At 40.8% G+C, this 16,496-nt stretch overlaps 1 protein-coding gene across 1 annotated transcript; it reads left to right on the forward strand.

Annotated features, from left to right (window-relative positions):
• Positions 1-1,378: 1,378 nt before the first annotated feature.
• Positions 1,379-12,795, forward strand: LOC139599520 (protein-glutamine gamma-glutamyltransferase E-like). The gene is made up of 13 exons (XM_071446826.1): positions 1,379-1,485; positions 3,261-3,428; positions 3,716-3,949; positions 4,495-4,613; positions 5,091-5,219; positions 6,141-6,318; positions 6,477-6,612; positions 7,479-7,582; positions 8,046-8,291; positions 9,218-9,523; positions 10,181-10,338; positions 10,546-10,679; positions 12,412-12,795. Exons 1-13 carry the CDS (start codon positions 1,476-1,478, stop codon positions 12,557-12,559), a joined length of 2,070 nt encoding a protein of 689 aa, XP_071302927.1. The 5' UTR covers positions 1,379-1,475; the 3' UTR covers positions 12,560-12,795.
• The last annotated feature ends 3,701 nt before the right edge of the window (positions 12,796-16,496 follow it).

Here is a 16,496-nt window from a genome sequence, read left to right on the forward strand (position 1 = left end):
TTCCTGACATGCTGTCTGCCAGCACAAATGGACTGCTGCTCTTTCTCTTTCAACAGTAACCAACCTTCCTGTCAAAGAAAAATGGTTTGCTGTGTATCCAAGCATAGGCTGAAAACTTAAATTTATTCTGAGTATTGTTTGTGTGACATTTAACAGTATTTTAAAGTATGGATAGGAGAGTATGTCTTAACATCAAAAAACTCTAATCAAATTCTAAAACATTTTAAGTTTAAGGATTAGTCTTATCACTTTAAAATCACAGTTGGGCTTTGCAAATTATAAAACTATGGTCCCTGTTAAGATTAATACAATTAATGAGCAGAGAGGCAAGGTAGCAGTCTGAATTATAGCCAGTTAAAAACTGTTTCTTCTAACAGCACCATTTATAAGAAACATGAATAAAACATGTTTGTATATGAAATGGTTTGAGCAAGTTCCAATTCTAGATGTTACAAACATGATCCAAACCAGAAAACAAAACAATTTGGCTCCTGAATACTGAGCCCAGCCAACTAAAATGATGAATTTGGGAGCGTGTACAGCTGTGCCAGTCCAGCATATGGGTGTCACTGAGATGCATCTGTAAAATGTGCATTGAGTTCATCAAATTTTACAGGTTGTTTCATAAAAGTATCAGAATTAGTCTATCTCTTTCCTAACACAAAGTGGAGCCACCTGCAAAGCATAAGCAAAATTCACTCTCCTTGAAGTTAAGTGGAAGATTTTTGGGCAGAAATCTCATGGTCAGAGATGTCTTATGAAAAAATAGTAGAGCACCAACTCAAAGGGAATATTTTATCACAAATCACAAATATACTTATCTGGTGTCACTGTAGTGTGTCATGCACTGGAGTGCTTGTCTGTTGAACAGGGTTAAACAGAAATTATGTGATAAACAAGAAATTGTTCTTTAAATTTGGCCCTGATTGGACCTGGAGCAGAGACAGTAGCTCGGTCATTGTTTTGCAATTACTACAATGCAGGGAGGGGAAAAAAAGCAGCTCCAAAACAACAGATTTAGGGGATTAATTTAAAGTCCCTGTAAATATTGCTCTTGGAGTATTTAAAATCAAAAATAGTGTTTTGTAAGGAGTTATGCTGCTCCTAGAACTTTAGCAACAAGACAGAAAGAAAAGCAGCTAAATGCTGAAGTTCTTATAATTTATAATATATTAAGAAACTCTTAACAAGTGCCCAGACTGTTAGGAAAAAATATTGTCCAAGCTTCAGATGTTAGGTTGCAAGGAAATGAGATGAGGACGTGAGAACTGAGAGAGGAAAGAAAATGAATGAACAATGAATCCTCAAGGCCCACTGGTCATATCAAGGCTGGGGGCAAAGACAGCTCCACCCCCAGAGGAAATATTGCAAACAGAGTTTAAAGAAGTGAAAGGCACCAAAGGAACTCATTCCTTGAGCCAGCAGAATTACAGGAGGCCTTCCAGAGGAAGCTCCAGAGGACACATTGATCAGATATGGGCCAAGGTGAGCAAGGGGAAAGCCCATCCTGTGATGCTCTTTGGTACCTTCTTACATCCAAACTTGATGTTCAGCTCTGTCATGGACACTGAGAGGTCACTACTTCTCTAAGGAGTTTTGATCCAAGAAAAAAAAAAAAGTAGGAGTAAATTCTTCCATTTAGTCAGGAAAGTCAGGAAAGTCAGGAAAGTCAGGAAAAGGATTTTCAGAGGAATTGCATTTTTTCATTTATTGTGTGCATGGGAAAAGCAAGCTTTCAGAATGAGATTTGGCAGCACAGGTATTTAACTGACATAAAAATGTTATATTTTGCAAATAGGAATGGAAAATCTACAGCTATTTGGAGTTTTCAGAAAAGGGCAAATGACAGACTGACAGACTTGACATAGGAGAAAGAAGCAAAGCAGAACTTTGGGAATGTATCACTGCAAAGGCTGAGGAAGGCTACACTGGGCAAAGGCTGAAACCTGAATCTAAGGCAGAGAGGATACAAAAATTGGGGGGTTTGGGAGGGTTTTTGGCCGTTTCTTTGTTGCTGTTGTGGGTTTTTTGCTTACGTGCTAATATTTATAGATATGCAAACAGACCAGTTTAATAATGATTATAAAGTGTTTCATGTTGCCTTTCCAACTCCTGCCTTTCTAAAGGCAAAACTCCCTGAGCCCTCATCTCATTCTACAATAGATGTGCTTCACTGCTAAGTTTCTGAGGATTTTATTTAATAGTAGATATGTTCTTCAAGAATCACCCGTACTTCTCACCTCAATACTGTAAAAAACCCACGTTCCTCTACATTTGGACAGTGACTGCATTGCTAAAACTACCACTGTAGTTATTTCAAGGCTTGTCTGAACTTGATAAATTTAAGATCACACGGTAAAAAAATCTTTACATTAAGAAATCTGTTTGAACATAGGAATTTTTTTTTTTTTTACTCAATAATGGCACAGGGTAACAATTCTCCACTCCTAAGCACCACACTCTTACTCTTTCCTATCTCCCTCTTCACAGGGGAAGAAAAAATCTTTTTCATCTATCCTTCTGCACTTCAATTAAACCATCAAGCCATCTCCTACTAGAAATCCTTCCATAGTCTCTGATGATGGCAGATCCAAGCCAATCTTGGATCTTCATTCTCTGGCCTCTGACTGAAGCCACAGTTCTCATGCAAGAGCATTCCAAAGTGTATTTTAGGAGTGCTCTCTCTCCAATTCTGCCATCTCTCCCACCACCAAACCACATCCCAGTGTCCATCATGTTCCTGTCAGGTGCTTCCAGCAGTGGCAGCTGTGGGACACATAATGGGGCTAGAGACCACATCATGGCTGAAAATTCACAGGGTTTCTCAGCTCAGTCAGGTTTCTTTATTTCTCATTCAGAGGCAGCAAGGCTGTGCCTCTCTTAGGGTGACACCATCTCAGAATGGGAGAATTAATAGAGTTCAGACAGATTTTTATCTAAGTAACTCATAAATATTCAATTTTCTCAGGTTTCTCTCCTCTTACATGCCTTTCTGATTTTAATTTAGTACAGGGTATATCTTTAGTACCCTGTGTACAACTGCTTCTATATTTAATTAAGCAGATAACCTCTAACAGCCTATGCAAGATGGAGCCTCTTAAAAAAAAACCTCGCATAAAAATTATTTCTAATTTTGGCTGAAGCCTCACATGGGTACCAGTTACCTGTAGAAAGTAATAAGCAATTCTTCAGAGTGTGTTTGTGCTCCTTCCTCTTTGGATGTACTCCCAAGCTTTTTTGTTCCTCTCATTTTTTCATAGCTGCAACGCAGCCAAGTACCGACTGGCATCTGAAAGAAAATGCAAGAGAACACCACACAAGTAAATTTTCTAGTGAAGAACTGATTGTGAGGAGAGGACAGGCCTTCACTATCACCTTCAATGGAGCAGAACGGCCTGAGCAAAACTTAATATTCATTGCAGAAACAGGTATGGCCCCCAGCTCCTTCCACAGGGACAGCAATGCTGCCTCAGGACATTCTTCTGGCCCAATCTGCACTACAGAGCAGCAAGGGAAAACCTCAGAGCCAACGAGCTCCTTCCCACAGCCATGGAACTGTGTGAGCCACAGCTTCCTTCAGTTGCCAATATTTGGCACAAATTCACCTGAGGGGAGGGTTGGGAGGGTTACATCCCTGCTGAGTTCGTTGATGACTAAATCTCTATTTCAGCATGGCATGGGAAAAGAAAAAAATGTTATTTGTTTCTCTTGAAAGGTCCAAAACCCTCAAAGGCAACCAAGACCCTGGCCACGTTTGATATCTCCAGCACAGCGAGCAAAGAGGGCTGGAGTGCAGTTGTGCAGTCCAGCAGCTCCAGCTCTGTGAGCATCTCCATTTCCAGCCCACACAATGCTGTCATTGGACGTTACAGGCTGAGTGTTCAAAGTGGCAGCTCCTCTCCACAAAGTCTTGGCACTTTTGTTTTGCTTTTTAACCCTTGGTCTTCAGGTATGAATATGTTGAATTTCCTCTAAAGACCTATGTTGCTTTTAACTTCATTAATATTTGAAGCTTCTCCATTTGATCTATACTTTAATATAGCAGCTGAAAATTGATGACATGAGGGATCAGTGACCAAAAAAAAGGTGTCTAACACCTTCTGGTGCATAGAATCAGCTCTGTAGCATGGACATACTGGAGAGGTCATTGTCCTAAAAGAAAAGGTTCTGCTTTTGACAAAGCTTCCCTATTTCTGCACAAGTTTAGAAGAGGGTGTCTGGCCTCTGTAGAACCAAGAAAAGAGTCATGTTTACCATTTTCTCAGAGATTTGGCAGTGTCACACCTCCATCTTCACTCAGACACCTCCCACCCCTTTCTCTAATTGTAGATCCTGAGTTTCACAATCTGTTTATAGCACCAAGAACAGCAAAGGGTGGATATCTGCAAGCACCCTTATAGACCAAGAGAGCTCTTGCCTTATAGAGCAAGACTCCTGAGGTTTTGCTTTATTTTGCCTGTTGCATTTGTACATCTCTCTGTTTTGGTTTTTCAGGTGATGATGTGTTCATGCCTAACACAGCTGAGTGTGAGGAATATGTGCTAGAAGAGTTTGGCATCATTTTTGCAGGCAATAAAAATCATATCAGCAGCTTTGGATGGAACTTTGGCCAGGTAAATGTAGCACTGAAACACCAGACATTGTTTTTGCATGAACTGGGTCATTTGCTTTTTCCAGTTCATTGCAGACATCTCTGAAGAGCAGGACTCTGCTGTTGCAATCAGCACTTGTGCCAAGCCCTGTTTCAGTGATCAATATGAGGATTTGTAATTTACGATTCCCTGTTCTGCCTTGGAAGAGCAGCCACACAAACATTAATATCTTTACTAAGACTACATAGCCTTAACTTAGTAAAGTTCTGTGGCAATGCTGAGAGGCCTCAAGTCCACAGATTCCAAGTTTTTGAAAGCCCTGTGAGTTCTGATTTTCAGAGTTTGTTGTGCCCACATTTTCACATGGCAATGCCTGGCTGAGCTCTGCAGCGCTTCAATCAGTGATTTAAAAACCCCATTCAACACTAATATGGCTGTCTGCATCCTGATTTTTAGTAATCTGTGTTTTCAAAACACTGATTCCTTTCTGTACCACAGTTCCAAGGAGACATCCTCAATATTTGCCTGGCCATAATGGATCGAAGCCTGTACTACCGTCAGGATCCCATCACTGATGTGTCTCACAGACATGACCCCAGGTACCTGGGCCGTGTTCTCAGTGCCATGGTAAGCAACAGCTTCACAAAGTGCAAACTCAACTACTAAGTGTCCTTTAAAAGTAGTCAGGGAAAGTAAATATGAAGCCACTTCATAGAGAACTTTAGGCCCCTGGCTGTGTGGTGGAGTATGGCCTACATGGTCATCTGCTCTGAGCCTGCCAGGTTTATCTCCTCTGGGGTAGTTCTGATACTTTTCACTTTGATATCCAGTAGTCACACTGAAAATATAAGATTGGGGTGGCTGAGGGAACAGCTCCTTAGAGGTTTTTAGTCCAGCCCCCCATCTGAAGTGGAGCTACTGGGTACTAGATCAGCTCAGCCATGGACATACCAGGCTGGTTTGAAACTCTCCAAGGAAGGAGGGTTTGTGGCCTCTGTGGGTGACCAGTCCAGAGCTGCCCTGCCCTCCTAATGAGGAATTTGTCTCTTCTGTCAAATATGATTTTCCCAAGCTACAGCTTTCTGTTGTTGCCCCTTGGCATGTAAAAGAGAAAGGTTAGTTAGAACACACATTCAAATGGTTGTAAGCTGGTTTTACATTCCCCCCACCCTCCTTAACCAGACAGACCTAGGACAGTACCCTCAGCTGCTCCCTGCAGTTTGTGTGCTGCAGGACCCCTGACCATCCTGCAGCCCTCCCTCCTGGCTCCTCTTCAGTGTCTTAACATCCCCTTGAACTGAGAGACCCAAAACTCGAGACAGGATCCTGGCAGAGCCTTGCTAGAGATAATTGAAGGGGGTTAACAACCTCCCTCAACCTCCGGGTCACACTTTCCCCAGTGTAGCTTACAGTGAGCTTTCCCTTGCTGATGAGAGAGCACTGCTGGCTCAACTCCAATATGGCATTTGCTGTAACTCCCAGACTCCTTTCAGACAGGTTGTAAACTCTTAATTTACCTTATCATAAATTTAGTGAATATCTTCTCAGGTCAACGCCAATGATGACCAAGGGGTGGTGCTAGGAAACTGGAGTGGAAAGTATGAGGGTGGTAAAAATCCCACCAGCTGGACAGGAAGTGGTGAAATCCTGCAAAGCTGGAAGAAATCAGGATTCAAACCTGTTAAATATGGACAATGTTGGGTTTTTGCAGCAGTACTGACTACAGGTATGTTTTATGTCCCGCACATGACTGACATTGCACAGATTCTATTAAAAGAAGCACTAATATTACTTCCTATATGGAAGCCTTTGAAGACATTACCATGCTAAATGAAACCTGCAGAAATATTGCTTTCTGACTGTGGCTTTCTCTTCACTCTTTAGTGCTTAGATGTCTGGGGATTCCCACTCGTACCATTACAAACTTCAGCTCTGCCCATGATGCAGATGGAAATCTGCGTGTGGATGAGTTTTATGATGCAGATGGAAATCATTTGGAGAGGGGAGCTGACAGCGTGTGGTAAGCCTCAATATTTAATACTAGAGCTTATTAATGTTTACAGAGCATAGATTCTAATGACAAATGCTATATCTTATTAAGAATTGCCTTAAAAACTGCTACACACACACGGAGGATCAATAAAAAATACTACAGGATAATACTACAAGACTTGGTGTTTTCACTCTTTCTCAGTTAAACAAAGAATTGTGACACTAATTACAACAGCTAATTGAAGCCAGGGCAGGCAAAATTATAGTTATGATGCCACAGATGGCTGAAAATTTGCAATATTGCATTGGACGTATCAAACAGTGGCAACTTAACCTAGTTTGAAACTATTTTTCAAAACCAGTTCACATTAAACTGTAAAAGTTCAACAGAACCAGCTTTCTTGCAGAGGCATCATTTGCAGTGAAAGTAATTTAACTACTGCCTCTATTAAGCATCAAATGCAGTTCAAACAAGCTTGCATTCAGCAAAGAGCAGCAGTAGTCCCTCGGTTTCTGTCTTGTTTACTCCCCTTGTTGTTCTGGACCCTTTTTAACTGCATGTGACATGTAGAACTGTAGCATTGTGCCAGAAGGATACCTAAAGCTAAAACTAAGGAAGTGTATGGACATTTTGGTGAAGAATAGGCTCAAGGCATTTTTTATAACTTCACAAATTTGTTTTCTACCCTTGAACATTTATATTTTTTCCACAATGCAATTTTCAGCACCTTTCTAGTTTATGCAGTGAGGGTCAGGGTAGAAGTGGCGTGTCTCAGATAAGAACTGTGCAAATAAAGGCATTTAATCCATGTAACTAAGATGGCTGATCAAAGGAGGTGGACAGGAATCCATAAACACATACTAGTAGCTTACTTAGTTCATTTTTGCACCCAGGAATTTCCATGTCTGGAATGAAAGCTGGTTTATACGCAACGACTTGGGCCCCTCATACAGTGGATGGCAAGTTCTGGATGCAACTCCCCAGGAAGAAAGTGGAGGTACACAAATTTTATTTCAGGATTAATGTTGAAAATTTATAAAATCAGTCACTTTTAGAGAGAAGGAAAAAGAGAAATCATTGTAAAATCAATTTGTCAATCTGCTCAGAAATAGTTGCAGAAGAAAATACTTCATTGGTTGCATTAGAAAAGCTCCAGATCATCTGTGGATGCCAAGAAAGAAACTAGAATTCCAGGAGCAGTTTTTACAGCAATTCCTATACTTCCAATGTAGGTATCAAGTGCTATTGAAAATTAAGGGATAATATAAAATAAATCAAGCGTACTTTCAGAATAAAGACAAGATACATTGATGAGTGACCTTGTATGAGGGTTTATGTGGATGAGAGGGCTTGAATGGGACAGCAGCACAGGGGAATTCAGGAGTCAGTGATAAATATCTGTCTGATAATCTGCTTGCTGTCAAAGATTATGCCTAAATTCCTTGTCTGTGATGCTGTAGGAATTTATCAGTGTGGTCCTGCCTCACGGCACGCCATCAAGGAAGGAGAAGTGGAGCTGGACTACGACGGTCCATTTGTGTTTGCAGAAGTGAATGCAGACTGTATGTACTGGAATTATGACTCTGCAACTGGAAAGAAAACTTTGATATTCTCTAAATCAACAGAAATTGGTGCCTCCATCAGTACAAAGGCAGTTGGTAGAGATGCTCGTGTAGATGTCACCAGGGATTATAAATATGAGGAAGGTAAGTAAAACCTCTGGTTCTTCTGATCACAGCTGCTTCATTCCCAAAAGGATATAAATTTTCAGTTAGGAGTCTCTTAGTGAGTTTTTAAAATAGGAGGAGAATTTATACTTGATTTATTCAATTCCTACACAAAAGGGGAGAAAAGGTACTGAGAAAAAGAAAAAACAAATGCCTTCCCTTTCTGATATGGAGTTGCTTTTGGGGGCTTAAATAAGTCAAGTCCAATTATCTCCAAATAAAATGTTCACTGTTGCATCTGCCTATTGCTGACATGCACTGTCTGCCTCTGCTTAGTGAGAATTATGCTACAGCCCAGATTTTGTAGGATAAAAGGTGTGTTGCAGAAACCTGAGCTAAATCAGCACTGAGGCCCAGAAAAGCAACTCTTTCAAAGGGTGCAAGAGCACAGCACCTTCTCAGTCCTTCAGATCTGATCATCCCCATGTTATATTTATCTTTTTCCTTTGCTCATCAGCAGCTTCTGCTTCTGTTAAATCCCTGTTACCTCAATCCACAAGCCTTTTCCCCTCCTAAGGAAAAGGGGAGTGAGGGGCTGGGTGGATGCTTGGCTGCCAGCCAGACTCAACCCACCACACAGTGCCATCAGCCTTCCCCAACATTTGGGCCTTTCTCTGTGCTAGCAAATAAGAATTCACATTTCTAAATGTTATAGCCATAAAAAGGGATAGAAATGGGGAAAGAGGAACTTTAGACTTAAAGACTATGTTTAAAAAAATGTTATTAGAAGGACAGTGACGTTAGTGACTGCAGATGCAGAAAATGAGGTGTGGCTGTGGAAAACAGAGGGCTTGTTTATCTCTTAGCACAGACACTATGTCCTGGCTAGCTTCTCTCTAGCAGCCATGTAAAATAAGAGATGCATTTTAGCTGTTGAGGATAATTTTCATGGTTTTCCATGACAGGCTCTGCAAAAGAAAGAGAGATTTTTAAAAAAGCCCGTAAGAAGCTAGGACTTGAGGATAAGTTTGATCCTACAGCACCAAAACAGGAGGAAGTTGAACAGAAGCCTGACATCTCAGGAAAATTCAAGGTGGCTGGCTCTTTAGAAGTTGGCAAAGATCTCAACCTACTTCTGGTTCTTGAAAATTTGCAGTCTGATGCTAAGACTGTAAATGTAAATATGACTGCATGGAGTACTCTGTATACTAGAAGACGAGTTAATCAGATCTGGAAGGACTCCCTGTCTGTCACTCTGGCCCCAAAGGAAGGTAATTTTTCAAATACCTTTAATCATAATAGTTTTATATGGAAAAGGGCATTGGAGGTTGCTCAGCTTGGGGGAAAAAGCTCTTAACAAACTGTAATCCTAAATCCCTGGGTAGAAGAGGCTGAGAAAAATATTGCATTACACATACATTAACAAGGCATGCTTCACACTGTCATGTCCCCAAGTGCTTTTCACATTTTGGAAAATGTTATCAGTAGGAGCCTGGGATAAGAGATGTGTCAGCATCTCCAACATGAGGTGAAAGATCATTGCATCACAACTGATACTGTCTTGTATTAATCTTAGGCTTCAAAGTCATTAGTGAGAAGCAGAAATAATAATTCATTTCTTTAATTTGTAATTTAACTTCTGGAGAGGCATAAACCAGCAAACTCCTTAAACTCCAGCTGTTGCATCTTTCAGAGCAATAGGGGGCAAAACAAGCCAGGCAATGCAGTAGTAGTGAATGGAGAAGGGATAACATTAAAGAAATCACTATCTATCTAAAGCAAACTGATAGATTTGCATTAATTAATTTTGGCAGTGATGGCTGAAGCTGTCCTAGTCACAGCATAAAAGCAAAATACTAATGTTAGATATGAAGCTCTTTGGGCTTATAAAAGCATGTACCAATTCCTTTTTTAATTTTTCCTTCTAGAAAAACAATTCCCCATTAAGATAAAGTATCCTGAATACCAGCAGCAGTTAACTACAGACAAAACAATCCAGGTCACAGCTTTATGTCATGTAAAAGATGGGATTCAAGTGCTTGTGAAAAGAAACATCACCCTGGACAATCCTGCCATTGACATACAGGTAAATTCCCTTTGTTGTAACTGCAGTGGCAGAGAAAAGGGAAAGGGAGTTCTTTGAGAGCACTTTATTCCCTGAAAGAAATGCTCTGCTCACAATCTGCCATGGTTCATCACAGCCTCTCATTAAATCTCCTCTTCTGACTCCTGAAAAGGCTCAGCTAGAAAAGAACACTGAGAACCTGGCCTCACAAGCATTTTCTTTGCACAGGTACTTGGTGAAGCAAAAGTGAATAAAGAGGTGGTTGTGGAGGTGGCATTCACCAATCCCATCAATGAGGAGGTGAAGGACTGTGTGCTGCAGGTGGAGGGCAGTGACCTGCTCCAAGGGATCCTGGAGCTACGGTGGGTACCAGAAACATCTCCTGCTATCACACATGCAGGGATGTGGGCATGGATGAGCTGGAACTGAACTGTGGGATGAGACATCATCTTCTTCTAGCTGTCAGCTGGGAGGCACAGGTTATGAGCACACAGTGATGAGCCAGCTCTTCATCTAGGCTGGGCTTTGGCTCCATGGTTTGGGAGGTCAAATAATTGCTGTCATAATTGGACAGAACTTGTTTTCCTGCCTATCTAGCAGGACCACACACTTCCAGAGAAAAAAATTCATGCTTACCAAGCTGTTCATGTTGCTGAGGCTGTCTATCCTGCTATAGGCCAGACAGGTTGCACCTTCTTGTTGTGATCAAAGGCCAACAATAGGATACACAGCTATTTCTGTCCATACTTACCCAAATTACAACATACCAGGATATTTTTTTCACTTTATTAAATGGACTGCAGGTGCCAATCTGGGTGCACAGCATTGTAAACAAAATGTATTTATATCCAGCAGATAGAAATACATGTAAAAAGCAGATACAGCAGTGTCTTAGCTTTGGGAACAAAAATTATTACTGCTTAGACACAGGTTGTGATCTCAAAGGGTGGGACCTCTGAAAAGCACAAAGCCAGGTCTGCTCCATGCTCAGCGTTTCCAGACACAGCAGATCACAGTTTGAGGAAATTAGTTTTTGCAGAACAGACTAAACCATGACAAGCAGCTTTTTCCAAAGTGAGAGCTCTAGGCACACTAATTTTCAAGCTCTGCTTTCAGAACTCTACAAAATAATTATCTTAGGAGATTAATAAACAGAGTCAAGAAACTATTTGATGATGTTGAGATTGAGAAGACTGGAATAAAATACCTTTTTTTTTTTTTTTACTATAGATCCCAGTTGCCTATTATCTGCTTTGGTGATTTTATAACTTTTTCTGCTCTTTTCCCTTCAGTATTTCATAATTGAAACAGAAAGATTAAGTTTTCAGACTATCCCTCATTTTGTACAGACGAGAAATTGCATAAAAATTTCAATGTATACTCTCAAATGCAGTTATTTCTGGAAAATACCTGGGATATAGGAACATGCTCTTTAGCTGAATACACAGACAAACACAAACAAACAAACACAGCAACTTAACATTGCCATTTGCACTTGAGCAATTAGGAATGGTTCATCCCATCATTTATAAGCTCTCCTGAGGGAATTTACCAACCTCCTGTTGTCTATCCCACACAATTTTATCCTCAGGCAAGACAAGACAATATGTCGGGGTAAGAGAAAAACATTAACAAGTTTCCAGGAGTTACAAAACACTCGGTGTACAACATTTTCATTTCCATTCAGAATTTCCTGCTCTGTAAACACTGAGGTTTCCTTGGTGCTATACCCCTTTCTAATTCTAGAGTTGATGTTAACATTCTGCAAGGTCTCTGGTTATTCTTTTGCAATGATTCAGTGATGTGTTTTACACCCTCTGTTCTGCATGAAATCTTATCTCACGTATTATTATGTCCCCCTTTGTGGGCTTATCTGGGTTACTGCATAATGAATTTGTGAGAGCCTTTAATGTATGGATTTGAGTCTTTAAATACTTATCAGATAGTGAAGCCATGTGTGATCTTTTCACAGCCATCTTACTTTGAAGTGATAAGAGTTCTTACTCCAGGTGGAAGATGATTAGTGAAGAAACTGAAGCATGTTGCATAAGCCTGTTTTTGACTTATATTTTCCTTCTGTTTCCTTTTTTTTAGCATACCACCACTGAAAGCCAGTGAGAAATCCAGTACCAAGTTTAAACTTATCCCTTCTGAGGCAGGTCCCAAACATCTACTTGTTAATTTCTTCTGTGATAAATTTGCAGATATCAAGACCTTTAAGATGGTAAATGTGATTAACTAACATGAAGATGTACAAGGAGTGGTCTGTGTGTGTATAAACTGAACAAAATGTGATAAGAAATATTGTATAGAAAACAATGAGATAATCAGCAAAACAAATCTTCACTTCCTCTGATAAAGGGCCACCAACACCGTATCATTGCAATTTTACACTGTAATTTTAAATAAACTGAGGAATGGTTGATCGTTCATTTACTGTTGTGAATATCCATATTAAAAAGAATATTTTACCTTCTACTTAGAGAGTCTTTGATTTATGTCTGGCTTTCTTTGGAATTAATTCCTCCTGGCTCCAAATGCCTCTGCACACACATTCATAAACTCATTATTACTCATTGAAAGCCTTATCCAGTGGACTTCCAAACACTTCCAAAGTGTTTCTCCTTACTGAAACTGTGATACTTCAACATAGTGAGGATGACTTGCACAATTTATGTCATCTAGCTTTGTCTTCTTTGCTACAAACTGTCCTGAAGTTTCCTTTTTTTTTTTTTTTTTTTTTGGTAAATCACAGTGACCAAATGAGGCATAGGATATGTTCATCAGGAATTTGGGTGGTGTCCAATTTGAGAGGCATTCAACAAACACATGGGGGTAATTGCCCAGCTCAGCGTACATATTTTGTACATAGTTTAGAATGTTGATATTTTGCATTTGCTGAAAGTCTTCTTTGGGAATAAAAGGCAGGGCAATCTTAAGTCTGAGGGTATTTTTACTTGAGAAGAGTTAGGAATTCTTCACTATAGATTATGTGTCAGGAAGTCATCTCTTAGATTTGAGTTTAGTAAAGCAAACTTCAACCCTTTATGGGAGACTGGTACAGGCTAAATGATGGGTTCCAGTGAAGTAGGTGTAGCCCAGTGAGTGGCTTGGTTTATGGGCAATAACTGTGTAACAGTAACTCAAGCTCTGACTAAAAATGACTGTGTAGGTAAAGTGGATGGAAAGACAAGCTGCTGCTCTGGCACTGTTGGGCCAGGAAGCAACCAAACCTTAATTCTGTGCCCCAGCCTCCACCACACTGATCACGGTACTGTGACCTGTCACAAGGGCTTCTCACTGCTCAGGAACACAAGAGCACACTGGTTATGAAGTACCTTTGTCCTTGCAGCCAGCAAAATTGCTGAAGGAGGGCACCTGCAGCCCCCCTGTTTCGTGCTGCCATGGCAGGATGTCAGTGTGAGACCACATGGACAGCAAACGGGGTGAGCTACAGAGGCTGTGCAAGGAGCCCACAGTGGTTCCTCCTCTTTTCTCCTGGTGTTCCAAGGCTTGCCAAGAGCTCTCACTGTGAAAATCACAGATTCACAGAACTGCTTGGGTTGGAAGGGACCCCAAAGATAATCTGGTTCCAATCCCCCTGTTGTGGGCAGGGACACTTTTCGCCAGACCAGGTTTCTCAGAGTCATTTTCAAGCTGGCTTTGAACGATTCCAGAGATGAGGCAGCCACAGCTCTTCTGGGCAACCTCTGCCAAGGCCTCAGCACCCTCACAGAGAAGATTTTTTTTCCTAATATCCAATCTAAACCTAGTCTGTGTCAGTTTGAAGCCATTCCACCTTGTCCTGTCACTCCACACCCTTGTAACAAGTCTCTCTCCATCTTCCTGGTAGGCTCCCTTCAGATACAGGCAGGCCACAATTAGATCACCCAAATTATCTTTTCCAGGCTGAAGAAACCCAGTTCCCTCAGATTTCCTCACAGAAGAGGAGCTCCATCTCTCTGACCATCTTGGTGGCCTCCTCTGGGCTACAGTAAACCACAGCAGAAGTTCAAACTCAAGCACAGCCTCGAGTTTAGAATGCAGATATACACTAAATGACATATTTTTACATCTCTTGTGTGTGTGAAACACCCAGATTGTGCTAAAGCCAAGTGAATTGCACAAGCAGAAATGAGAGAAATTTTAAAATCAGACCCTCCCCAGCAACACTCCCTGCACATGAAGTTAATGAGTGTGAGTAAAAGACAACTTCAATACAGACTTATGGAGGACATTCTTCAATGGTTTTTTTTTTTTTGGTGGAATTTAAATTGCTTTCCTCTTTGTAGCAAAAAGTAGTAACAAGACAATTGTTAGGTGGATTTAGTTACTCTGAGGATATGAACAGCACCACAAAATTATAAAGGAGATAAATAAAATCTACAAGTTTTTCTCTGAAAGTTAGCAAACTGAACTGCAATTCCAGGACTCTGATACAAGGGGAAAAGAGGAACGAAGTATTTTGAACCATTTTGGATGGCGGGTGGGTGGAATTGAGCTAGGAAAAACACCTGTGACAACGTTCAGTCATTAGTCACTTAGGAACCATGACTGCTGCATTCCAAAGGGATTGCAACAGCAGCTGCTGCTGCTTTGCTGTGGTGAAGGTGAGACTGGCAGGTGCCAGTTTGGGACGTAGGCCAGGCTCAGAGAGGTCCTGGTGGCTCGGTGAGCTCCACTGTGGGCGTGCCTCGCAGAGGCAAAGGAGGTGGTTACAGCCAAGACAGAAAAAGTGTTCTGAGACTTAATTACGTGTGTGTGAGCAGCAAGGAAGAAGAAAGGAAACAGTCAAATGCCAGTGGGAGCAATGTGTAACATCTGAGGCAATCACTGTAAGTACCCAGCACCTGAACTTAAGAACTGGTCGATGCGGTTTGTCACTAGGGCCCTGTGTGAAGACCGGGCAACATCAGAGGCTTGTGGCTCTTATGGTTTCCAAGGAATATGAATTAAGGAAAAGAGAAAAAGACCAACTGAAGTAGCTCTGGACAGCAATCAAACCCCATTTGAGGTGATTCCCGGAAGAAGCTTTGACAGCCTGAACATCCTGGAAACTTCCAAGGGAAGGAGGAACCGCTGAATTATAATGTAAGTGGAGATGTGCTGTGCCAGGTGTGCTGCTGCCTGGTGGGAAAGGCTTTGGGATAGGGCTGGCATGACTGTCAGATTAGTAAGTATTCTTGGGCTTTGTAATAGGAAAGCAACATTTCTCAAAAAGGTACAAAGCCTGTCTTGTAAAATTAACCTTAGAAACAGCTGCAGGAGCTTAACTTTTGCTATTTCAGTTAGTTTTTCTTTCTCTGTAACTTAAAATTCAGACTAATTTATTTTTAAATAAATGGCTGAGTGCTAGAACATGATCAGTGGGGCTGCAGAATCTTAAGCAAGCAATCCTCTTCAAAACTACATAATTTTATTACTTGTACTATTTTACAAAGTGATGGTACAACACCAAAAATAAATGTATTCATAAACCCAAAAAGTCATGGTTGTTAAAATAGACAGGCTTAAAGTTTTTGCTGACAAAAAGTACTCAAGGTTATTAGTTTGTGAGTTCTTTTTGAAATAAAACTTTTAGGAAATACTAATATATGGAGCTAACTTAACAGGTAAACACATATTGTTTCTAGTGGGAGCTTATAATTTTATTTGTCAGAAGGCATTGGAAATAATATTAGACCAAAAAACCCCTCTGAAACCAATCCACAGCTATTGGACAAACCCAGAAGTGACATTAACCAACTTGGAAGTTAAGTCATCAGGAAATGCTCCTTTTTCCTTCAGACAGCTTTTACGTCCCACCACGCTCCCCATTTCCTCATCCTTAAAGATAACTTATTCATGGCACACCTATTATCTTTGTAGGAAGTTCTTCTTCTCTTGGGATTCAAGAGCATGCATTTCCTCTGAGTAAATAATTTTGGTATCTCCTCCCATAATTACACCCACGTTGAGTAGGAACTCTGGCATTAGACAGACACATATTATAGGAACCAGTTAATTCGTTTGACAACTTTACAGGTATTAATAACAACTGCTAAGTACCTCTCCCTTCTCTCCAATTTCAGCTGACAGCCCGAAAAGATTGCTGGGTTTTTCCTTTTTATGATTGATGTGACTTGGACATCCTTGAAGAGCAAAGTAGAAGTTGCATGCAATTCTAATAAGCTGAGGGA

This window comes from Agelaius tricolor, unplaced genomic scaffold (assembly GCF_023055355.1).
Source record: "Agelaius tricolor isolate 1412-34295 unplaced genomic scaffold, bAgeTri1.0.p SCAF_23, whole genome shotgun sequence".
Classification (NCBI taxonomy): Eukaryota; Metazoa; Chordata; class Aves; order Passeriformes; family Icteridae; genus Agelaius; species Agelaius tricolor.